The sequence below is a fragment of the Dipodomys merriami genome, unplaced genomic scaffold (assembly GCF_024711535.1).
Source record: "Dipodomys merriami isolate MVZ:Mamm:240054 unplaced genomic scaffold, mDipMer1.0.p SCAF_45, whole genome shotgun sequence".
NCBI classification, from domain to species: Eukaryota; Metazoa; Chordata; class Mammalia; order Rodentia; family Heteromyidae; genus Dipodomys; species Dipodomys merriami.
The window spans coordinates 8,080,117-8,104,805 of NW_027206013.1; the positions used below are offsets into that span (position 1 = coordinate 8,080,117).

The 24,689-nt window shown below is 43.5% G+C and overlaps 1 protein-coding gene and 1 pseudogene across 3 annotated transcripts in view; one reads left to right on the forward strand and one right to left on the reverse strand.

Annotated features, from left to right (window-relative positions):
- The window catches only part of Chek2 (checkpoint kinase 2), a 36,099-nt gene that overhangs the window by 8,985 nt on the left and 2,425 nt on the right, over positions 1-24,689 (forward strand). For all 3 annotated transcript variants that reach the window (XM_069994611.1, XM_069994610.1, XM_069994612.1), the window contains 10 exons: positions 2,827-2,917; positions 6,129-6,237; positions 8,481-8,534; positions 10,872-10,933; positions 11,693-11,792; positions 13,466-13,552; positions 14,794-14,957; positions 15,185-15,300; positions 16,482-16,567; positions 20,769-20,849. In XM_069994611.1, the coding sequence (XP_069850712.1) occupies positions 2,827-2,917; positions 6,129-6,237; positions 8,481-8,534; positions 10,872-10,933; positions 11,693-11,792; positions 13,466-13,552; positions 14,794-14,957; positions 15,185-15,300; positions 16,482-16,567; positions 20,769-20,849 (950 nt within the window). The remainder of the gene's footprint in view (positions 1-2,826; positions 2,918-6,128; positions 6,238-8,480; positions 8,535-10,871; positions 10,934-11,692; positions 11,793-13,465; positions 13,553-14,793; positions 14,958-15,184; positions 15,301-16,481; positions 16,568-20,768; positions 20,850-24,689) is intronic.
- On the reverse strand, positions 17,512-17,645 carry LOC138808510 (thymosin beta-10-like; annotated as a pseudogene).

Below are 24,689 nucleotides of genomic sequence, written 5' to 3' on the forward strand. Positions count from 1 at the left end.
ATAGGTAGGAGGATCATGGTCCAAACTGCCCATTGGCAAAAAACAAAACAAAACAACAACAAAAAACAACCCAGGAGACCCTATATGAAAAATGGCCAAAAGCAAAAGAGGCATGGCTTAAGTGTAGAATAGTCTGCTTACCAAATGAAGTTGAGTTCAAACCCCGATACCACCAAAGAAATGAATAAGTAAAACAAAATATAGTAAAATAAAGCAAGTAAAATAAAAACTTGTATTCAGAGAGGTTTTTTTTTTTGTCAGTAGTGGGGCTTGAACTCTGGGCTTGGGCGCTGTCCCTGAGCTCTTCAGCTCAATGTGAGTGCTCTACTACTTGAGCCACAGCGCCACTTCTGATTTTCTGGTGTTTAATTGGAGATAAGAGTCTCAGACTTTCCTGCCCGGGCTGGCTTTGAACCTCGATCCTCAGATCTCAGCCTTCTGAGTAGCTAGGATTACAGGCCTATGTCACTGGTGCCTGGCTTGAGAAGAGGGTTTTTTTAGTTGCTGTTGTTTAATAGATTGGATTGGTTTTATTTAAAGCCATACACTGTCAATTATATTATGCTGATTTTAGTTCATTGATAGATTCAGTCTTAGGTATCTGAATTGTTTCAGGCTACTAATTTTATTCATTCTCCCTCCCTTCCTTCCTTTTTCCCACTTTCTTCCCTCCCTTATTCTTCCCCTCATTTCTTTCTTCATTCATTTTGAGGTATACTTACTAAGTTCCTTTTATATCCCAGGAACCAGGCTGTGGATATGTCTCTGAGTTGTCAGCCCCACTCTTTGTCCTTTTACACTGCTGGGTAACTTACATGGCAGGCAAATGCTTTGCAAATGACCACACCCCCAGCCTTCTACTGCCGTGAATACCACATAGTAACTCTGGTAACAGGAGATGTTCACTGCTCTTATCAGGTAGCATTTTACAAACACCTAAAATTTTATGAATACATATCTAAAACAGTCAGTTATTCAGGTCAAAATCTAGAATGAACAACTGAAAAAAAAAAGTGACTTACAAGTTGAGCATGATGGAGTATGCTTATAATCCCAGCTTTAGGAGGTAGAGGCAGGAGGATTTTGAAATGAAGTGCCAGACTGGACTATATAATATGACCCTGCATAAAATTCCAAAAATCAACCGCAGAATGCCTTTTTTTGTTTAGTTTTTTGTTGTTTATGTGATTCTGAACCCAGTGCTTCATGCATGCGAGGCAAGCACTCTACTATTAAGTCACATTCCCAGCCCCCTGCACAATGTCTTACAGAGTTAAAAGTCAAGCTTGATGTCTACATTTAGGCAACTGAGTTTCCCTCCTCTGAATGAAGCAGACTTTGAAGTTTGGAAAGATACATGCTCAAAGCTCACATTTATCAGTTCTCTCATGTTGCTGGAATCAGAAGCTAGGAATTACCTGGACAAGCCGGGTGCCGGTGGCTCATGCCTGTAATCCTAGCTACTCAGAAGGCTGAGATCTGAAGATGGCGGTTCAAAGCCAGCCTGGGCAGGAAAGTTCGTGAGACTCTTATCTCCAATAAACCGCTAGAAAACTGGAAGTGGTGCTGTGGCTCAAGCGGTAGAGCACTCGCCTTGAGCACAAGGACAGCGCCCGAGCCCAGAGTTCAAGCCCCACGACGGAAAAAAAAAAAAAAAAAAAAGAAAGAAAGAAATTACCTGGACAGTTATTCCTGGCTTGAAATGTTTAGTAATTGTACACAGAATTGGCCCAAATTGGGTGGTTAAGTTATTGAATCAGTAGTTCTTTTGTAGTTTTGTTTTTGTTTTGTGGTCAGTACCAGGACTTGAACTCCAGGGCCTCATGTTCTTGCTCACAGCTGGTGCTCTGCCTTGAATCATGCTTCCAATCCTGTGTTTTGCTAGTGAGTTGGAGTCTTTTGGACTTTTCTGCCTGGGTTGACTTTGTATCTGGTGTTTTAGATCTCAGCCTCCTGAGTTGCTGTAATTACAGGTGTGAACTGTTGGCCTTTGGCATGGTTTTTCTTTTTTTCTTTTATCTTAGAGCCTAACAATTGGGGTGATAAAAGGGATTTGTTTAGAGAGTGCTGTTTGTTTAACTTCCTGAAGAAGCTTAAGATAGTTGGTACTAAAAGATACTAGACGAGTAAAAGTACTAGTGCCTGGGAGAAGATGGTAATACTAGTATGAAGACAGGTGGTCTAATTTTTACTGGGATGTGGACTTGACTAGGATAGCTTTCCTAGACTAGATCATTGGCTTTTTGGTTCTGGGCCTTTGGTAATCTTTTGGTATTTTATTACAGTTGATTAGTATTCTGAAGTTCATGAACCTCAAAAGAATTAATGGTGCTGGTTTCTCACACTTTGGAGAGAACAGTACTGTATATTTCCATTAAAAAAATGGAAATTAGCTGGGTGCCAGTGGCTCACGCCTGTCATCCTGTCTACTCCGGAGGCTGAGATCTAAGATCGGTGGTTGGAAGCTAGCCTGGGCAGGAAAGTCCATGAGATTCTTATCTTCAGTTAAACACCAAAAATCCTAAAGTAGAGCTATGGCTCAAGTGGTAGAGTGTTAACCTTCAGCAAAAGAAGCTCAGGGACAGTGCGTAGGCCCTGAGTTCAAGCCCTAGGACCAGCACAAAATAAAAAAGAAAAGAAAAAAGAAAAAGGAATTTGACTTATTCTGTGATACTAGTTAGCTTTGCTGACTTATTCTTTTAGGATTACGTATTAAATACAACTTAAAACAGTTGTCTTATATTTTCTGTGGCAACTGGATTTTAGAACCACCTACCTAATTGGATGAATTAATACGCCCACTTTCTGCCCTATTTTTCTCCTTAGTTTTCGTATTTTTTGATCTGACTGTGGATGATCAGTCAGTTTATCCTAAGGAATTAAGAGATGAATACATCGTGTCAAAAACTCTTGGAAGGTAAATTATTATTTTTCCTTATATAACAAATTGCATTTTTAATCACATTTGTCATTAGTTTTTATAAATTGATATTACAATATTCATTTTTTTATTTATAAAGTGGCTACATGGCAGCTTTTTGTAATAGGTTTATTATTTATTTTTAAATTAAATTAATAATACTATTATTCTTTTTAATTTTTTTGGTGCCTGTGCATGGGCTTGAACTCAGGGCCTGGGCACTGATTCTGATCTTTTTTGCTGAAGGCTAGTACTCTACTACTTAACCACAGCTCCACTTCTGGCTTTTTTGGTAGTTAATTGGAGATAAGAGTTTCTTGGGCCAGGTGCCGGTGGCTCACGCCTGTAATCCTAGCTACTCAGGAGGCTGAGATCTGAGGATCGTGGTTCAAAGCCAGCCCAGGCAGGAAAGTCTGTGAAACTCTTCATCTCCAATAAACCACCAGAAAACCGGAAGTGGTGCTGTGGCTCAAGTGGTGGAGCGCTAGCCTTGAGCTCAAGACCTGAGGGACAGTGCTCAGGCCCAGAGTTCAAGCCCCACGACAACCACCACCACCACCAACAACAAAAAGAGTTTCATGGACTGAACTGCCTGAGCTAGCCTTGAGCCTCAATCCTTAACTCAGCCTCCTGAGTAGTTAGAATTATCGGTGGGAAGACCAGCACCCAGCTTGATACTAGAGATCAAATTCAAGGTTCTGTGCATGCTCAGCAATTGCTGTGCCATTAATCTTTACCTACATCTATCTATCTATCTTTCTTTCTTTCTTTTTTTTTTTTTTTTGTCGGCCGTGGGGCTTGAACTCTGGGCCTGGGCGCTGTCCCTCAGCTCTTCAGCTCAAGGCGAGCGCTCTACCACTTGAGCTACAGCGCCACTTCCGGTTTTCTGGTGGTTTATTGGAGATAGGAGTCTCACGGTCTCTCCTGCCCGGGCTGGCTTTGAACCGCGATCCTCAGATCTCAGCCTCCTGAGTAGCTAGGATTACAGGCGTGAGCCACCAGCGCCCGGCTTCTTTCTTTCTTTCTTTCTTTCTTTCTTTCTTTCTTTCTTTCTTTCTTTCTTTCTTTCTTTCTTTCTTTCTTTCTTTCTTTCCTTCTTTCCTTCTTTTCTTTTTTATTTTCTGGTCCTGGGGCTTGAACTCTGGGCCTGGAAGCTGACCCTGAGCTTCTTTGGCTCAAGGCTAGCACTCACTCTACCATTTGGACCACAGCACTATTTCCCGCTTCTTCTGAGTAGTTTATTGGAGATAGGAGTCTCACGAGGTTGGGAATGTGGCTTAGTGGTAGAGTGCTTGCCTAGCATACATGAGGCCCTGGGTTTGATTCCTCAGCACCACATAAGCAAGCAAACAAACAAAAAGAGTCTCATGAACTTTCCTGCCTGGGCTGGCTTCAAACTGTAGTCCTCAGATCTCGGCCTCCTGAGTAGGATTACAGATGGAGCCTCTTGTACCTGGCTTGTACAATATAGTATAAGACCCTGGGTTCTATCTCCAGCATTAGCAAAAAAAAAAAAAAAAAAAAAAAAAGGAATTTAGTGATTATTAATGTATCCACAGGAGGCTGGGAAGGTGGCTCAGTGGTAGAGCGCTTGCCTTGCATGCCTGAGGCCCTGAGTTCGATTCCTCAGCACCACATAAGCAAAAAGAAAAAGGCCAGGAGTGGTGCTGTGGCTCAAGTGGTAGAGCGCTAGCCTGAAGCTAAAGAGCTGAGGGACAGCACTCAGGCCCAGCGTTCAGGCCCCACGACTGGACCCCCCCCCCCAAAAAAAAAATGTATCCATAGGATTGTGAATCATCACCACAATCTAATCTATTTCACAGCATTTGCACCTCCTATCAGAACACATGGTTATGGCTGGGAAGGTGGCTCAGTGGTAGAGTGCTTGCCTTGCAGGCATGAGGCCCTGGGTTCAATTCCTAAGCACCACATAAGCAGAAAAAGCCAGAAGTGGTGCTGTAGCTCAAGTGATAGAGCGCTAACCTTGAGCCGAAGTGCTGAGGGACAGCCCCCAGGCCCAGAGTTCAAGCCCCAAGACCAAAAAAAAAAAAAAAGAACATATGTTTACTACATATTATAATGAGACTGTGAACTGTTCCCCTTAGCCTCATCTACTAGGGTTTTGGTTGCCAGCTGATGGGCTTTGGGAAATTGGTGCTAGTGGCTCAGGGTGCTGGTGGCTTATACCTGTAATCCTAGCTATTTAGGAGGCTGAGATCTGAGGCTTGAGATTCAAAGCCAGCCGGGCAGGAAAGTCCAGGAAATTTTTATCTGCAGGTAACCACAAGAAAAGTGGAAGTAGGGGCTGGGAAGGTGGCTCAGTGGTAGAGTGCTTGCCTTGCATGCATGAGGCCCTGGGTTCGATTCCTCAGCACCACATAAGCAAAAAGAAAAAAAGAAAAGTGGAAGTAGAGCTTTGGCTCAAAGTGGTAGAGCGCTAGCCTTGAGCAAAAGTGCTTAAAAAAAAAAAAAAAAAAAGAGTTCAAGCCCCAGGATGGGCACAATTGTGTACACACACACACACACACACACACCGTGATGGGCATAATTGTGTACACACACCCCGTGATGGGCACAATTGTGTACACACACACACACACACACACCGTGATGGGCACAATTGTGTACACACACACACACCCCGTGATGGGCACAATTGTGTACACACACACACACACACACACACACACACACACACACACACACACACACACACACACACACACACACACACACACACACACACACACACACACACACACACACACACACACACACACACACACACCCGTGAGCCAGGAGCCAGTAGCTCACAGCTATAATCTTAGCTACCTAGAAGACTGAAGACTGAGATTGAGAAGATTGAAGTTCCAGGTTAGCCTGGGCAGAAAAGACTTTTATCATTTATCTCAATGGGAACAGTTGGGCATGGGCATAGTAGCCTGTGCCTGTCATCCAGCTTTGATGGAAAGCCTGAAGTAGGTGTATCCCTGTCAGGATATATATATCCCTGTCAGGGGCAGGAAGTGAGACCCTATCTCAAAGTAACTAGCATGCACAGGCATACACAGACAGACAGACACATAGATACAGGGAGAAGTGGCTCAGTGGTAGAGCACCTGCCCAGCAAATGTGAGGTCCTTAGTTCAAACTCCACTACTAACAAAACCAAGCAAATGACTGAGAATTGCTGTCTGTTTTTCTCTAGTGGTGCGTGTGGAGAGGTAAAACTGGGTTTTGAGAGGAAAACATGTAAGAAAGTAGCCATAAAGATCATCAGCAAAAGGAAATTTGCTATTAGCTCTTCAGGAGGAGCAGTAAGTATGGGATTTTACATTTCTTTTCAGCCTCAGGAAGACTTGACTAAAGCGTGATATAATCATTTATGAATAGAAAAAAAATCACTGAAAAAATTTACATTGAAAAATTTAAGTGTCCTTTGATCTAGAAACTTTCATTTATAGATAATTTGGTTTCACAAATATTTGTCCATCTTAATATACATAGCAAGAAGATGTTTTTTCTTTCCTCTACTTTGAAATGTTATGACTCTTTTTACAATAATTGAAAGGAAATCAGAAAGGAAAAAAATACAATTGTAATCCTGCCACTGTAACCCCAACAGCTGTTTTCAGTTTTTCTTTCCCTTCTAGCCTTGGTTTATATGATTTCATGTTTTTAGATGGTTGAAATCATATTGCATGTATAGCTTGGCATTCTGCCCCACCCCCTTTTTTTTCCTGCTTGGTACTGGGGCTTAAACTCAGGGCCTAGGTACTGTTCTTGAGGTTTGTTTGTTTGCTTGTTTGTTTTTTTGCTCAAGGCTAGGCTCTACCACTTGAGCTACAGCTCCATTTCTGACTTTTTGGTGGTTAATTACAGGTAAGAGTCTTATGACCTTTCCTGCCTAGGCTGGCTTTGAACTATAATCCTCAGGTCTTAACCTCCTGAGTAGCTGGGCCAGCTGTCTTTTAACTTTTTCTCTCTGGGCTGGTGTTCTGTCACTTGAGTCCCAGCTCCACTTCTGGCCTTTTGGTGGTTAATTGGAGATCAGAATCTCACAGATTTTCCTTCCTGAGCTGACATTGAAATGATCCTTAGAAAAGCCTCCTGAGTAAGTAGGTATTATAGGTATGAGCCACCAGTGCCCTGCTCTAGTGTGTTTTTTTTTTAAGTTTTAAATCTTTTTGGTGACATTAGTGATCAAACCCTAGGCCTCATTCTTGGTAGGCAAATGCTCTACCACTGTGTTAAATTCCCAGCTTTTACTTAAAGAGTTAAAACATTACATTGTTTTATAGCAGCTATTCATCTTATAACATTTAAAAAACAAATCTACATTTGCTGAATGGGTGATGTTGCCAAACATATTGGTTTTTCCATGCATGACCTAACAAAGTAATATAAAACACAGCCCCTAATCACAGTTTCCTTTGCAGCCAGCTGTTTCTGGCTATTATACTTTAACATTCCTTAAAGATCTTTTTTTCCTCCCTAGACAATTCCATGGTCACATGGCAGGAGGAATTTCCTTTCTGTGTTCACCTCTCCTCTGAGGTTCCGGATTTGCTTTGACTTTTGGGGGAGAAGCAAATTATCTACTAGACTGTTAAAAATGTAGAACATGTTGCTTCTTAATTTCCCTCTTTGAATCTTTTATTTGACATTTTAGGATCTCTCTCTGTTAACACAGTAATACGCCCTGATTTGGTAATGAGTGTAAGGGCTTTCCGGAAGAGGCAGGCTTTTAAACTTAAACATCTGGGGCTTCTTAGCTCAAGTCCATTTTACATAAATATGTAATTCTATATCCTCTTTGCTCATGGAGGGTGTAGTTGGGAAGTTGAAGTTGAGTTACTCAATTCATCCTCTGGAATTGTGACAGAACAACTCCAGTTCTCTGAAGCTTGCTGTCCTCAGAGTCGAAGGAAACCGGTTGGCTTGCGATTGTTTAACTTGTGTCTGCTGATTATTGGAAATTTGAATTGACATTTTTTTAAGCATAGTTTAAGCACCTTTTTGTCTAGGGTTTTCATTTGTTTTCTTCTCTATCTTTTTTGGTGATGGTGATGGGTCTTGAACTCAGCACTGGCTGAGTAGAAGGCTTGCCTTCTACCACTTGAGCCACATCTCCACTTCTGGCTTTTTTTTTTTGTTTGTAATTAATTGAAGATAGAGCCTCCCAGTGTATGTGTGTGTGTGTGTGTGTGTGTGTGTGTGTGTGTGTGTGTGTGTGTGTGTGTGTGTGTGTGTGTGTGTGTGTGTATGTGTCACTCTATCACTTGATGTGTGTGTGTGTGTGTGTGTGTGTGTGTGTGTGTGTGTGTGTGTGTGTGTGTGTGTGTCACTCTATCACTTGAGTCACACCTCTATTTCCACAAAGTAATTTCAGTAAGTTATTCATCAACCTCTGGTTTTTTTTTGACTAGAACCTGATTTGGAACTTAGACTTTTCTCAACTAAGTTTATCTGTAAACTTAAAAAAATACTTGATATTATTACTATTACTATTACATATTCTTGTTGCTATTAATAAATCCCAGTATTCTGTTTATCATAGGACTCAACTCTCAATGTTGAAACTGAAATAGAAATTTTGAAAAAACTAAATCATGTAAGTATTTATTACTCCCATATTGCTAATATGGGAGCAGTGTAAAGTGATTCAGTGTAATGAAACTAGTATTAAGTCTGGATTCCTTAATTTTTTTTTTTTTGGTTGGTTGTGGGGCTTGAACTCTTGAGCCCTTCAGCTCAAGGCTAGCCACTTGAGCCACAGTGCTACTTCTGGCTTTTTCTGTTTATGCGGTGCTTGAACCCAGGGCCTCATGCATGCAAGGCAAGCACTCTACCACTGAGCCACCTTCCAGCCCCTGGGTTCCTTAATTTTTATGCATGTATACACATATACATATGCCCTGCTGTCACTTAGCTTAAAGGAGTTTCACTCTAAAAACAAGTAGAAACTAAGAACAAAGTCACTGCTTTTAATGCTATTATTTCCGCAGCTCCCTTAGAACTTGATGGACCTGCTAAACCATGACAACATGAGAAGCTGGCTAGCTGAGAGCTGAGGGGCTGGCCTCCCTGCTTGGCTTCTTCTAGTTTCTTGGCAACTTCTTCCTGACTTTGCCAGGTTCCATGTTAGGTAGGCTGGCCTCCAACTCCTGAGCTGTGCATTCTTGTGTGTCACTTCTTTTTTAATTTCAATGACTAGAGGGCCTCTAAACTAGAAAACAAGACAAAACAAAACACCTAAAGTAAATAGTGAGAAACCTCAAGAGAATTTTCTCTGCCAGAGGATCCCTAAATGTAACATATGTACAAATTCAGTGTCCAGTGCTAGACAGCAATGTAGTCCTCCTCCCCCCACCCCAAATAAGGGAAGTGTAGGGGCACATTGACCTGTGGGAAATTTGTAGGTTTTTTTTTTAGTGGCTCAAGCCATTGGCCTGTGGAGTCTGCACAGTGTTTTGCTCAAGTGGGCCAGGCTGTTTTCTAGCCTCTGACAGTTGTCAGTCAGATGGAGCTGTCCAGCCCTCCCCTCACAATGACTTCAGTCTAGTGTGTTCCACAGACCTGGGCTCCTAACCCATTTCTGTCACCTGGCTTTGATGAGTCTGGGTCCTGCCTAATGGGCCTGGTGATCATCTCTACTGGGAAGTAGGATTTAGGTAACAAGGGGCTAAAGGTTTGTTTCCTATAGCTTTCTTTCTTTGTGCCCTCTGCCCTTCCTTCCTTCCCTCCCTTCATTTCTTCCTTCCCTTCCTCCTTTCCCTCTCTCCCCTCCCTCTCTCTCTCCCTCTCTTCCTCTCTCCCTCTCTCCTTCTCTCTCTCTCTCACACACACACTCTTTCTCTTTCTCTGCCTGCCTGCTTTCTTTCTTTCTTTCTTTCTTTCTTTCTTTCTTTCTTTCTTTCTTTCTTTCTTTCTTTCTTTCTCTCTCTCCCCCTCCCTCCCTCCCTCCCTCCCTCCCTCCCTTCCTTCCTTCCTTCTTTCCTTCTTTCCTTCCTTCCTATGCTGGTCCTAAGTCTTAGCTTTTTTTCCTCAATATTGGCACTCTACCACTTGATTGCAGCTCCACTTCTGGCTTTTGGTAATTGATTAAAAAGACAAATCTCACAGAGTTTTCTGCCCAAACTGGCTTTGAATCTTCATCCTCAGATACCACTTTCCTGAGTAGCTAAGATTACAGGCTGAGCGACTAGCACCTGGCACCATCCCTTCTTTTAAGTATTTTAAAAATTATATAACACCTGACACATGCAAAAGGATACATGACAAATGTAAATTATAAAGCATACTGATATAAAGCAGAGCTTTGAACTTGTCACCCAACTTCAGAATGAAAACTTAGCTGGATGTGATGGTGCATGCCTGTATTCCCAGCACTGCCGAGGTGGAGGTGAGGATCATGAGTTCAAGGCCAGCTCTGGCTACATTCAGCTTTCATTACTTGATAGGACTTCTGTGTATAAAATAGGAAGTTGGGGCTGGGAAGGTGGCTCAGTGGTAGAGCACTTGCCTTGCATGCTCGAGGCCCTGGGTCGATTCCTCAGCACCACATAAGAAAAAAGCCAGAAGTGGCGCTGTGGCTCAAGTGGTAGAGCGCTAGCCTTGGGCTGAAGAGCTGAGGGACAGCACCCAGGCCCAGAGTTCAGGCCCCACGACCGGACCCCCCCAAAAAAAACCAAAAAAAAAAAAAATAGGAGGTTGCCCCTCACTGACATGGTGTGGTGGAATGTTTCTCCTGTGTTCTTATCCAGGCTGCAGCTAGACTTCCACTTGCTTTCTGCTGTGCTTCAGCTTTAAAGCTTCTGGAAACCAAGGGCCAAATACTTGATCTTGGCCTTCCTGATCCCCTCTGGGCTTATGTCTTAAATGCTGTGGGTTTTGTGGGTTTTTCTTCTGGAGTTTCTCACTATTTTCCCTCCTTTCTTTTCTGTTTTAGCCATGCATCATCAAGATTAAAAACTTTTTTGATGCAGAAGATTATTACATTGTTTTGGAGTTGTAAGTAGCTGGCATTTTGAATTTATGTCTCTATGTAAGTGCTTAGAAGCCAGGAAAGAATTGAATACAGGCTTACTCCTTTTTCATGCAGGGGATACTCATTGTCTATTTCTGTAGTGCTTAGGCCCAAAAGTGGGGGAAAAAAGAAAGAGAAAGTATGGGGGAGGGAAAGCTAATACCAATTCTAAAAGCCCTCTACTGTTTCCAGAGGCAGGTCGAAAGGAATTCTAGTCCTTGTGTCTGAGGCCTGGCTTCAAACTCCATCTCAGCTCACGGTGAGCTGACCACACACAGGCACATCACTGAGTTGCATTTTTTTAGCATTAAATGTAGTGAATAATGGTCATAATGATGGTGTCATATGCAGACTCCTTGTGATGACCTCTATGTCCCTTTGTATTTGATGTCACCACGATAGCTTCCTGCCTCATTCCTGGAAGTGACCCATCTTAATGTCTGTTCTGCATGAATCTGCAGAGTTTCTGGGAGTGGCTGTCGTGACAAGCAGGGAATGCTTTGTTTCTGGCTGGCAAATGGTAATCTGCTTTAACCATACAGATTGACCACTAAGATTCCATAGTCAACAATGTTGGGATGGAACCCAGGGCCTCCTGCATGTCAGGCAAGTGCTCTACCACTGAGCTTCATCCCCAGCCCCATTTGCTTGCCTCCATGACTGTTTTTACTTGTATGTTAATTCCTGTCTGAGGGAATTTTCTTCCAGGAATAAATGGCCTGCTTTGTCCCTGTGTGTTTCAGGATGGAAGGAGGAGAGCTGTTTGACAGGGTGGTAGGGAATAAACGCCTGAGAGAAGACACATGCAAACTATATTTTTACCAGATGCTCTTGGCTGTACAGGTAAGGGGAGATCACAATCTTTTTGACAATGTACTTTTTGTTAAGTGAATTACTCCAAGTTAGGTGGAAACTGAGGGCTTGGGGATTAGAACACAGATCAGATGCCTTGTGTTTGTTCTGTCCTTGGACAAAAAACATCTTACCTCTTTGACTCAGATGTCAAAGCCTTTGCTGTTGAAGTTAAGAGATAGAAAATGGGGTACCCGCTTTTTTTTTTTTTTTTTTTAGCCTTGAGCTGAAGAGCTGAGGGACAGCGCCCAGGACCAGAGTTCAAGCCCCACAACCGACAAAAAAATAACAAACAAAAGAAAAGCTCCCAATTATCTACTAACCATAGAAGCTGCTATTTGGGGCTGGGAAGGTGGCTCAGTGGTAGAGCGCTTGCCTTGCATGCATGAGGCCCTGGGTTCAATTCCTCAGCACCACATCAGCAAAAAGAAAAAAGCAGGAAGTGGCGCGGTGGCTCAAGTGGTAGAGCGCTAGCCTTGAGCTGAAGAGCTGAGGGACAGCGCCCAGGCCCAGAGTTCAGGCCCCACGACCGGACCCAAAAAAAAATGAAAGAAAATGGGGTAGAGGAATAAACACATGACTCCTCTCTGTGGCTTGGAAGTGTGTCTGAAGGTCATTGCTTTTATTTTATTTTTTTTGCCAGTCCTGGGGTTTGCACTCAGGGCCTGGGCAGTGTCCCTGAGCTTCTTTTTGTGTCCCTGAGCTTCTTTTTTGCTCCAGGTTAGCACTCCACCACTTGAGCCATAGCACCACTTGTGGCTTTTTCTGTGTATGTGGTACTGAGGAATTGAACCCTGGGCTTCATGCATGCTAGGCAAGCACTCTACCACTAAGCCACATTCCCAGCCCAGGTTATTGATTATTGCACCTATCTGACCCTGTGGGATCTTCTTAAGTCTGAGATCAGGAGCTGTGAGGACTGGAGGGCAAGGCTGAGAAGTTGGGGTGATTAGAATAGATAATTATTTACTATGTTGCCCATTGGAGGCCAGCCTGGCCTTGGACTTTCAATCTTCCTGTCTCAGTTTCCCTTAGTGTTGAGATTTCAGGTGTCCACTAGCACATCTGGCTCATATATGTGTATCATTTTGATAGAATTTTGCTGTTTATTTTGCTAAATATGTTACTCATGCAAAATTTCTATTGAAATAGACATCTTTATTTCTACTGATATGAAAAGATATTCATTTTATCGAAATGGGAGATACAAGGTTTCTTATCCTAAGTTTTTTTTTCTGCTTTTTAAAAAAACAAGTTTTAAGAGAAAACATATTTGTGCCAAGTGCCAATAGCTCACGCTGGTACTACTAGCTACTTAGGAGGCTGGGATATAAGGATTGCAGTTCAAAAACAGTCTAGGTAGGAAAGTCCATGAAACTCTTATCTTCAATTAACTACCAAAAAGCTGGAAATGAAATTGTGGCTCAAGTGGTAGAGTGCTAGGCTTGAGCAAAAAAGTCTCAGGGATAGTGCTTAGGCCCTGAAGTTAAGCCTGAGGACTGGCACAAAAGACAAAACAAAAAAATAAATTCTCTATGATTTTGAAGAATGTGGTTTTACATAACACATCTGACAGTTCCACCCAGGCTATGATGTGTGCTGGCAACTGTCTACTCACATACCCACTGCATAAAGCTAGGGCTCACACCTCCCTTTCTGTGCAGTACCTTCATGAAAATGGCATTATACACCGAGACTTAAAGCCAGAGAATGTTCTACTGTCGTCTCAAGAAGAGCACTGTATTATCAAGGTAGGAAATTTATGTTCTTTTTGGTGCTGGTCCTGGCGCTTAAAATCAGGGACTGGGTGCTGTCTGTGAGTTTTTTGCTCAAGACCAGCACTCTACCACTTGAGTCACAGTTCCATTTCCTGCTTTTGGAGATGATGGACTTTCCTGCATAGGCTGTCTTGGAAGCTCCATCCTTAGATCTCAGCCTCCTGAGTAGTTAGGATGACAGGTGTGAACCACTGGTACCCAGCTAGAAGGAATACTCTTTGTCAGGTTATAAAGAATAGTGGTAACTTGGAAAACCCAAGTCTTTAGACTCCTAGGCTCAGAGATTTTATTTTATTTTTTTATTGTGAAAGTACTGTACAGAGGGGTTATAATTACATGGGCAAGATAGTGAGTACATTTCTTATCAAGCATTGTAGCCTCCTCCTTTGTTTATTCTTCCCATCCCTTCCCATCCCCCCTCCCTCTCACCCTAGCCCCCCCCCAACTTGTAAAGTTCGTTTTTGACATGACAACTTGTACTTCTCATTGTTGCAACAGGTCCACCTGTAACCTTATTTAAACGACTTGTCTTTCCCCTTCCCCTCCACAAATTATACCAACATCAAATACAATGAAAGCAGGGGTTATACTGTGGGGGAGGGACATACAAAGCAACAAAGAAATAATTTTATAATTGCGTTAGAAACAAATGCATGAAAGAAAAAGAAACATTTAAAATACATATCTTAGGGTTCATTTTCCTAACATCACCTTATCTGACCTTTTCTGCTTGACTCATACATATACTAGAAATTATATTAAGTGAAGTAAGCCAAGCCCAAAGAAACATAGGTCCCATGATTTCCCTTATTTGCAATATCTAGAGATTTTATTTTATTTTTGTCAATTGTGGGGCGTAAACTCTGGGCCTGCCTGCTGTCCCTCAGCTCTTCAGCTGTATCACTTGAGCCACAGCACCACTTCCAGTTTTCTGGTAGTTAATTGGATATAAGAGTCTCACGGACTTTCCTGCCCGGGCTGGCTTTGAATCGTGATCCTTAGATCTCAGCCTCCTGAATAGCTAGGATGACAGGTGTGAGCCACCTGTGCCTAGCTCAGAGATTTTATTTTATGTAACATTGACTTGTGATGACATTAATTTGTAGATTTCAGGTTAACTTGTATATGTGAACCAGGAAATCTACCTAGCTTGCTTATCTTTTGGGACTGGGCCACTCTGCTCATGTTTTCATTTTATGATGTTGTAATTTTAGATTACTGATTTTGGGCAGTCCAAGATTTTGGGAGAGACCTCTCTGATGAGAACTTTATGTGGTACCCCTACCTATCTGGCCCCTGAGGTTCTTCTTTCCGTTGGCACCACTGGGTATAACCGTGCTGTGGATTGCTGGAGTTTAGGAGTTATTCTTTTTGTCTGGTAAGAAAAGTTTTAGATTGTTTCACAGTCTGGTTGGATGTGATGAGTTGAAAACAATGAACATGTTCAGGTGGAGAGTTTGTGTTTGATGTTAGGTCACTTTGTGATCCTCAATTTAAAGAAAAAAAAATCTGATAATCATTATGCTTAAAAAGAAATCTATATATCTGAATGCCACTGAGAATGTCACTTGATTTCTTTTCCTTTCTCTCTCTACCAATATTAAGCCTTAGTGGGTATCCACCTTTCTCTGAGCATAAGACTCAAGTGTCACTGAAGGATCAGATCACCAGTGGAAAATACACCTTCATTCCCGAAGTCTGGGCAGATGTCTCAGAGAAGGGTATGGATACAGAAGGGTTAAGAATTTATGGTTTACTAAAATGTGGGTGTCTGTTGGTGGGAGTTTCTTTTCAAACCCTGGTGTTTTCTCCTGTCCATTTTGTTCTTAGTTTTTATTGTTACTTTTTGCACCATTTGAGAGATAGAGGAAATTATTTAAGAGTGTGGTTCAGAAGTCCTGGGTCTGCTCTTTCCAAGCTGGGTGACCTTTGGCAAGTTATTTAGCATCTCTTTTCTTCATTTCCAAAGAGGGCCACAATAACTCCTACCTTAAAGGTTTTTTTTGAGGATTGAGTGTCATGCCCTCAGGTACCTCAAACGTATCAGATGTATAAAATAATAGTTTTTAGTGTAGCCTTTCCTTTGAGTGAGCAATATGTAAAACTTGGTTGTTTTTAGTTACCTTGTATTTTATAATTTAATAGTGCAACCTTGGCTGGGGTCCCAGTGGCCCACACCTGTAATCCTAACTACTAAGGGGGCTGAGATTTCAGGATTGCCATTCAGAGCCAGCCTGGGTAGGAAAGTCTGAGACTCTTACCTCCAGTGAACTATCAAAAAGCCAGAAGAGGAGCTGTGCCTCAAGTGGTAGAGCATCACCCTTGAGCAGAAAAAGCTAAGGGATAGCACTAAGGCCATTAGTTCAAGCCCAGTATAACACACACATGCACGCACGCATGCACACATGCACGCACGCACATGCACAACAACCTTATAACGCTCTAAAGATGATTCAGACTAAATATCCAATCCTAAATGCCACATTCTATTCCATGTCATTGTGTTGAAAAATAATAATGTTCCAGTGTCCAAGCTACCCTACAGTTGCTGCTTGCTTGCTGGGGCAAGCCTGCAGTGCCAGGGAACTCTTTCTGGGGAGGGCTTCATAGATGTCCGGGAGAGTTTGTTGTGCATTCTGAGTCCTCAGAACAAAGTGGAAATTCAGCTTTTAATTAGTTTTCACTTGATTCTAGCAGCCTGATGGGAATCAGGGAGCTAAGAGGTTGTGATATCCAGCAGAGAGAGATGGGGAGTGTTATTGTCACTCCTGAATACAGACAGTAAGGAGGATTGGGGCTCTGGCCATGGAGTCTACTGACTACAGGATAGTAATCTTGAATCTTGTTGATGGAGTGTTTATATTCTTTTCACTCTGTTTTGCCCATTTTCTTTTTACTTTAGCTCTGGACCTTGTCAAGAAGTTGTTGGTTGTTGATCCAAAGGCACGGTTGACCACAGAAGAAGCCTTAAATCACCCATGGCTTCAGGTGGGTATTGGACAATGTGCCCACTGGTTTAAAACTGTCTGGGCAACTCTGCCACCTTGACATTGTTGAGTTGGTGTGTGTGTGTTTGTGTGTGTGTGTGTGTGTGTGTGTGTGTGTGTGTGTGTGTGTGTGTTTTCCACCATTACTGTGGTTTTCTGATGGACAGTCTCATGTCATGGTCACAGTCTCTCTGTCTGTCTCTGTCTGTCTGTCTCTGTCTGTCTGTCTGTCTGTCTGTCTGTCTGTCTGTCTCTTTTTGTGGGTTGTGGGGATTGAACTCTGGGCCTGGGCACTATCCCTGAATTCTTTAGCTCAAGGTGAGCACTCTACCCCTTGAGCCACAGCGTCACTTCTGGTGGTCACTGGAGATGAGTCTCATGGACTTCCCTTCCTAGGCTAGATTTGAACCACGATCCTCAGATCTCAATCTCCTGAGTAGCTAGGATTACAGGCAGGAGCCACTGTTGCCCAGCTTGTCACAGTCTCTTGATCCTCTTGCTGCCCACAATCTAAAGGGATTTTTTTTTGGGGGGGGGTCAGTTGTAGAGCTTGAACTCTGGGTCTGGGCACTGTCCCTGAGCTCTTCAGCTAAAGGCCAGTGCTTTACCACTTGAGCCACAGCACCACTTCACTAGTTCTCTGGTGGTTAATGGGTAATAAGAGTCTCACGGACTTCCCTGCCCGAGCTAGCTTTGAACTGTGATCCTTAGATCTCAGCCTCCTGAGTAGCTAGGATGATAGGTGTGAGCCACCGGTACCCACTGCAGGGATTCTTTTTTTTTTTTGCCATGCCACGAGGTATGTTTTATTTTGATTATGCAGGCTGGTGGCTTGTGTCCATTTTTCAGGTGGCTCTTCCTCCACATCATGAGGTGACTCTGAGATGACCTGGGGTAGGAGGAGAGGGGGGGGGGTATTGGTGGTGATGGGGACCCTCTAGGTTCTTAGGAAATTTCACTCTGTTTTTCCTGTTTAATGGTCTCTTTGTTTGGCAGGGTGTTCTTCTCCTGTGTCTTGGTTTTCTTCAGCTTGGCCTTATCGAAGCTGGCGATTTCCCCATGTCGGGCTCGTCTGCCATTTTCTTATAACAGTTCGCAGTGACTCACTCCGAACACGAGGTCTGGTGCTTCCACTCATGTTGCAGCAGCAAGAGACCTGCAGAGATCTTTTTTTTTTTTTTTTGGGTCCGGTCGTGGGGCCTGAACTCTGGGCCTGGACGCTGTCCCTCAGCTCTTCAGCTCAAGGCTAGCACTCTACCATTAGAACTACAGCGCCACTTCCAGCTTTTTTCTTTTTGCTTATGTGGTGCTAAGGAATCGAACCCAGGGCCTCATGCATGCAAGGCAAGCGCTCTACCACTGAGCCACCTTCCCAGCCCCCCTGCAGAGATCTTTTGAGAGTTCTTTCTTCATCCCCCAGCTCAGGGCTTTCCTGTCTTCATGATCCCCTTTTAACAGGTTGGGGTGGGCTGGGCTGGGCTGCATTTCAGCCATCTTCAACTTTAAACAAAGGAAGCTGAGGCAGGAGCATGTAGAAGAGGGCAGCTTAGCCTCCCTGGGAAGAACTAAGTCCCAGTGAGTAGGTATAAAGGGCCCATTTCTTGTTCTTGGGGCATAAGAATGCCATTAGTGCAGGCTTGATACCTGTGCTTTCCAAGTCTGCATTACCTCTGTGTTCCTCCTGGGAACTGTGGCTGACTGATGGTATACTGACTTTATTCAGAGCTGCTGGAGTGGGAAATCTTTTGTTGCTCTGTGAGGTTCATCTTTGGCTGTGGCATTAGCTACATTATCAGAGAACTTTTTCTGATGGATGTTTATCTTCTGTTCTGCATGGCATGGTCCTCTCTGAACATCTTATGGTCTTTCTCTTTCTGCTTGGGGGTGGGAGACTTAGGTACCTGGAGACAGAGGTTGTTACTTGGGATTACAGGTACAGATATCCCTTGTGCAGTTCCATCTCACCTCTGTGCCACTGATAGAATGGGAAGAATGTCCTCATTCTCTCTTCCAGCCCTCCATACCTAATAGTTTTTACTCAGACTAGCTCATGTTGAGAACTTCAAATCCTTAACAGAAAAACAAAACAAAACAAAAACCAGAAGAAAATGGGGTGTGGAGGGGCAGATATATGTGTTTTGGCTGTTGCTGTGGAAACAGCAGTCTCCCCCTGAAGAAATCTGTCATATTGATTTAGCATTCAATAGACCACATAGATCTGAAACAGCAGGACCTTAGAGAAAATGAGTTTGGAACAAAGGGTGCCTTTGCGTGTGGGGATTTAATGTCACTGATGAAAAAAGAAACACTCCTCCTGGCTCTTTTTATGCGTCCTAATTGGAAAACTCTTGGGGTCCAACATGTAGAGATTGAGGAGCTGAGTTAGCTTTGAAAATGAAAATAACAACAACAACCACCAGGAGCTGGCCAGTTAAGCCTGGGAACAAGGTTTGTGTTTGCCTGAAATTTATGAGCCAGCCTTAGCCTATGTTTCTTGTACTTTGACTCTTGAGAGAGGATTTATTCACAACCATGGAAAGGTGACGTTCAGCTATGCCACAGGGGTTCTGTATGAACACCCTTTTGTTCATGTTTTGTTTTCACAGGTACAGCTAAACTGAGTGGGGATGAGGATGCAGATCTGAAACATTTGTTGGTGATGGTTAGGTTTTATTTTGGGAAACTTCTGTGTTTTTAAGAAACCTAGTGGGGCTGGGAAGGTGACTCAGTGAGCCTTGCCTTGCATGCCTGAGGCCCTGGGTTCGATTCCTCAGCACCACATAAGCAAAAAGAAAAAAGCCGGAAGTGGCGCTGTAGCTCAAGTGGTAGAGCACTAGCCTTGAGCTGAAGAGCTGAGGGACAGTGCCCAGGCCCAGAGTTCAGGCCCCAGGACTGGACCCCCCCCAAAAAAGAAACCTAGTGGTTTTGTAGATTTGGTACCAGTCTCCTTTTTGTCATGAACAATATCTAGCTTTGAGAATATCCCTTGTTTCCTCCTTCTGTCTTATTTTTACTAAACTGTAGTTTTCTTTTCTGCTGGCCATTGAGGGATATTGTGAGTGGCTAGGTTGGGTCTGGGGTTTACCCCATAACTCACATTCCTAGTTATACTTTGTTTCCGAAGATGAGGGGAACTGCACCAGGTCACCTTTTGGAGTTTCCAAATGTACTTCCTTGAACCCTGAATCACTGAGTATTCAGGGGGGAGGATCCATTCACATATATCGAGGCAGGAGTTCTCTTTGCCCACCCCATTCCTTTCCCACCTGTCTTCCTGAAGAATGAAACACCTGTTATGCTATGCCTTGATCAATGTCACCCTTTCTCGTGCCTTTGAAGCCTTCTGGCAATAGATGCAGCACCTGATGGGGAATTTTCTTAGGGTGCTGGGTTGGCTGATTGAATGACTCACTGGGGAGCTTCTGGAAGGACTCACACTGCCACTGCTATTGTGCCTCATACTCTTGGCTGTCAGCATCTGGGAGGCTGGTTCTTCCTGTTGTTTTTTTTTTTTGGTCTGTCGTGGGGCTTGAACTCTGGGCCTGAGCGCTGTCCCTCAGCTCTTTAGCTCAAGGCTAGTGCTCTACCACTTCAGCCACAGCGCCACTTCCGGTTTTCTGGTGGTTTATTGGAGATAAGAGTTTCACGGACTTTCTTGCCCAGGCTCTTTGAACTGCGATCCTCAGATCTCAGCCTTCTAAGTAGCTAGGATTACAGGCACCCGGCTTCTTCCTCTTTTCTTGTCAGTTGTGGGGCTTGAACTCAGGGCTTGGGTGCTGTTCCTGAGCTCTTTGTCCTCAAGGATAGTGCTCTACCACTTGAGCTACAGCACCACTTCCAGTTTTTGAGTGGTTAATTGGAGATAAGCATCTCACATCTCACTAGGACTTTTTTGCCCAGGCTGGTTTCAAACTGTGATACTCAGATCTCAGCCTCCTGAGTAGCTAGGATTACAGGCATGAGCCACCAGTGCCTGGCTCTAAATTCTATACCGCTAGAGTTTATGGTTCTCTGCCCCACTGAAAGCTAAGGGTTTGATTCAGCAGGTGTGAGCAGCACTGACCACTCCTGACACTGCTTTGAGGAGGCAGAAGTGAGCAGCCATGGTTACTTCCTCCTCATACTTAAGCAAGCGGATGGAGATCTCAGCCTGCTTCCTTTCCTTCGGGCATACCCTATTGATGTTTTAAATTTCTTCACAGGATGAGGACATGAAGAAAAAGTTTCAGGACCTACTGGCTGAGGAAGATAAATTGATGGCTATATCCCAAGTCCTAATTGAGGTACTGTTCTCACGGCCATTGTATAGAATAAGTTTAAAGAGTTGATAAGGAAGCCTGAAGGCTACAATGGTTCTCTCTCTCTCTCTCTCTCTCTCTCTCTCTCTCTCTCTCTCTCTCTCTCTCTCTCTCTCTCTTTCACTCTCTCTCCCTCTCTCTCCCTCTGTCCCCTGTCTTCCCTCTCCCCCTCTTTTGTGCTATTCTTGGGGCTTGACCTCAGGCTCTGGGTACTGTCCCTGAGCTTTTACACTCAAGGCTAGTGGTCTACCACTTGAGCTAAAGCTCTCTTCTGGCTTTTTTCATAGTCACTGGAGAAAAGAGTTTCATAGCCTTTCCTGCCTGGGCTGGCTTTAAACTATGATCCTCAGATCTCAGCCTTCTGAGTAGCTAGGATTATAGATATGAACCACCAGTGCCCAGCTGACAATGGTTCTCTCCAGTAACCATTGCTTTCTTTCTTTTTCTTTTCTTTCTTTCCTTTCTTTCTTTCTCTCTTTCTTTCTCTCTTTCTTTCTTTCTTTCTTTCTTTCTTTTTCTTTCTTTTTCTTTCTTTCTTTCTTTCTTTTTCTTTCTTTCTTTCTTTCTTTTCTTTCTTTCTTTTTCTTTCTTTCTTTCTCTTTCTTTCTTTCTTTCTTTCTTTCTTTCTTTCTTTCTTTCTTTCTTTCTTTCTTTCTTTCTTTCTTTGTCTGTCTTTCTGTCTTTCTTTTTTCTTTCTTCCTTGTTTTTTTATGGTTTTTTCTTTTGTGGAATTGAGGTTTGTCTCAAGATGCCTTGCTTGCTAGGCAAGTTATCTAGCACTTGAGACATGCTCACAACCTTTTTTGCTTTAGTTACTTTCTTTTTTTTCCCCTGGTCCTGGGGGTTGAACTTGGGATCTGAGAGTTGTCCCTGGGCTCTGTTTGCTCAAGACTAGCCACTTTGAGCCACACACCCCCTTCTGGCTTTTTTGGTGATTAATTGGAGATAAGTCTGATGGACTTTCCTGCCCTGGCTGGCTTCAAACTATGATCCTCAGGTGTCACTGTCTTGACAAAAAAAAAAAAAAAAAGCATGATGTGGGGCTCTGAGTTCACACTCTCTCTCTCTCTCTCTCTCTCTCTCTCTCTCTCTCTCTCTCTTTCCCTCCTTGATATGTGTGTGTGTGTGTGTGTGTGTGTGTGTGTGTGTGTGTGTGTGTGTGTGTGTGTGCCTGTCTGTCTGTCTGTCTGTCTGTGTTGATTAACTACACAGATGCTTTGCAGGTTAGGTTAGGATAAGGTTGCATCCTGATGCAACAGACCCTTGATGTTCTTGGGTCTATGGCTCCCTGGACTGTCACTGAGGAAAAAAATGTGCATGCTTAAGATTCATAGAGCTTCGTTCTGTACTGTAGATGCTTGATACATTTTTCCCATAATGCCACCCAGCTTAACAAATAGCAGATTTCACATTATCACTTTAATCAGCACATTCATTTTTTTTACCTTGCTTTTGGGGAACCATGTGCTGTTTTTGAGGGGTGACTATTCACTCAGTTATTGACAGGAAAGCACTTAGGAGATCACACAATGATTTAAAACACAACTGATGATAACATGGGAATTTATTAATTTTTTTGTCGGTCATGGGGCCTGAACTCTGGGCCTGGGAGCTGTCCCTGAGCTCTTCATCTCAAGGTTAATGCTCTACCACTTGAGCCAGAGCACCACTTCTGGCTTTTTTCTGTTTATGTGGTGCTGAGGAATCGAACCCAGGGCCTCATATATGCAAGGCAAGCACTCTACCACGTTCTGAACCACCTTCCCAGCCTCAATTTTTGTTTGTGAAATTTCTTTCTTCTTTCTCTTTGTCTCTGTCTCTGTCTGTCTCTTTTTTGTTGGTTTTGGGCTTGACCTCTGGGCCTGGGTACTGTCCCTGAGCTCTTCAGCTCAAGGCTAGGGCTCTACCACTTGAGTCACAGCGCCACTTCTGGTTTTCTGGTGGTTAATTGGAGGTAAGAGTCTCATGGACTTTCCTGTCCAGGCTGGCTTCAAAAGATGATTATTCAACTAGATCCTATTAGCTAGGTTTACAGGCATGAGCCACTAGTACCTGGCTTTGTTCTCCTCCTCCTCCTTCCTCCTCTTCCTTCCTCCTCTTCCTTCCTCCTCCTTCCTCCCTTCTTCTCCTCTTCCTCCTCTTTCTTCTTCCTTCCTTCTCCTCCTCCTCCTCTTCTTCCTCCTTTTCCCTCTTCTTCTTTTTTTGTTTTTTTGGGTCCGGTCATGGGGCCTGAACTCTGGCCTTGGCGCTGTCCCTCAGTTCTTCAGCTCAAGGCTAGCGCTCTACCACTTGAGCCACAGCACCACTTCCAGCTTTTTTTTTTTTTTGCTTATGTGATGCTGAAGAATCGAACCCAGGGCCTCATGCACGCAAGGCAAGCGCTCTACCACTGAGCCACCTTCCCAGCCCTCTTTCCTCTTCTTCTGTGCTAGTCTTAGGACTTGAACTCAGAGCCTGGGCACTGTCCTTTATTTTTTTGCTCAAGATTAGTGCTGAGCCACATAAGCCACAACACTACTTCTGCTTTTTTGGTGATTAATTGGAGATAAGAGTCTCACAGACTTTCCTGTCCAGGATAGCTTTGAACTGAAATCCTCAGATCTCAGCCTCCTGAGTAGCTAGGATTACCGGTGTGAGCCACTGCTGCCAGCTTGAAATTTGTTTTATTAGAACTGTTGGCCAAAACTGAATGCAATAAATTATTGAATAAGGGGAGCTTTCTGTTATCTTAAGCTGAAATTACTATAAGCCAAAAATGCATTTAATATACATATGCCTGGAAAAAGATGTAGTTGTTTTTTTGGGGGTGTGGGGTGTGGTGGGGTATAGTAATCGGATTTGAACTCAGAGCCTTGTGCTTTCTAAGCAGGTACTCTTACCACTGAGCCATGTCTCCAGTCCTAGTTTTTGCTGGTTAGATAGGGTCTCACTTATCTTGGGCATAATCCACCTGTTTGGCTTCCTGGTAACAGGACTACTGGTGCATGTCACTGTATCCAGCTCTTAAGAAGGGGTCCTCATTTTTTGTCAGTTGTGGGGCTTGAACTCTGGGCCTGGGCGCTGTCCCTCAGCTCTTCATCTCAAGGCTAGCTCTCTACCACTTTATCCATAGTGCCACTTCTGGTTTCCTGAGTGGTTTGTTGGAGATAAGAGTCTTATGGACTTTCCTGCCTGGGCTGGCTTTGAACCATGATCCTCAGATCTCAGCCTCCTGAGTAGCTAGGATTACAGGTGTGGGCCACCAGCACCTGGTTTCTTTGTGTGTGAATGTGTATGTGTATGTGCCTGTACTGGGGGTTGAACTTGGCCTCATACACTTGCTTAGCCTTTTTGCTCAAAGTTGGCACTTTACCACTTGAGCCACACATCTACTTCCAGCATTTTGCTGGTTAATTGGAGATAAGAGTCTTATAAATTTTCTAGCCTTGGCTGGCTTTGAGCCTTAATCCTCAGATCTCAGCCGCTTGAGTAGCTAGGATTGCAGGTGTGAACTATCAGTGCCCAGCTTGAAGGCATCTTGAGGACTTTTTTCAGCTTAGGTGGCTTTGAACCATAATCCCAGCCATCTCACAAGAGCGAGCCATTGGTGCCCAACTAAAAGATGTACATTCTTAGCTGGTTTCTATTATCTGGGTATTGCTTTCACACTGTCAGAAAATTATAGCCAACTGTCCATCATTACGTGGTTAGAAACCACAAGGGAGAGAAGTGTCAGATAAACATGTCTGGTCCAGAGGGATAGAGGGAGGATTTAGTTATCATGACGACTAGTAGTTCTTGGTCCTAGGCATTTCACATGAAATGGCCTCAACTTCCTGGAAGCAT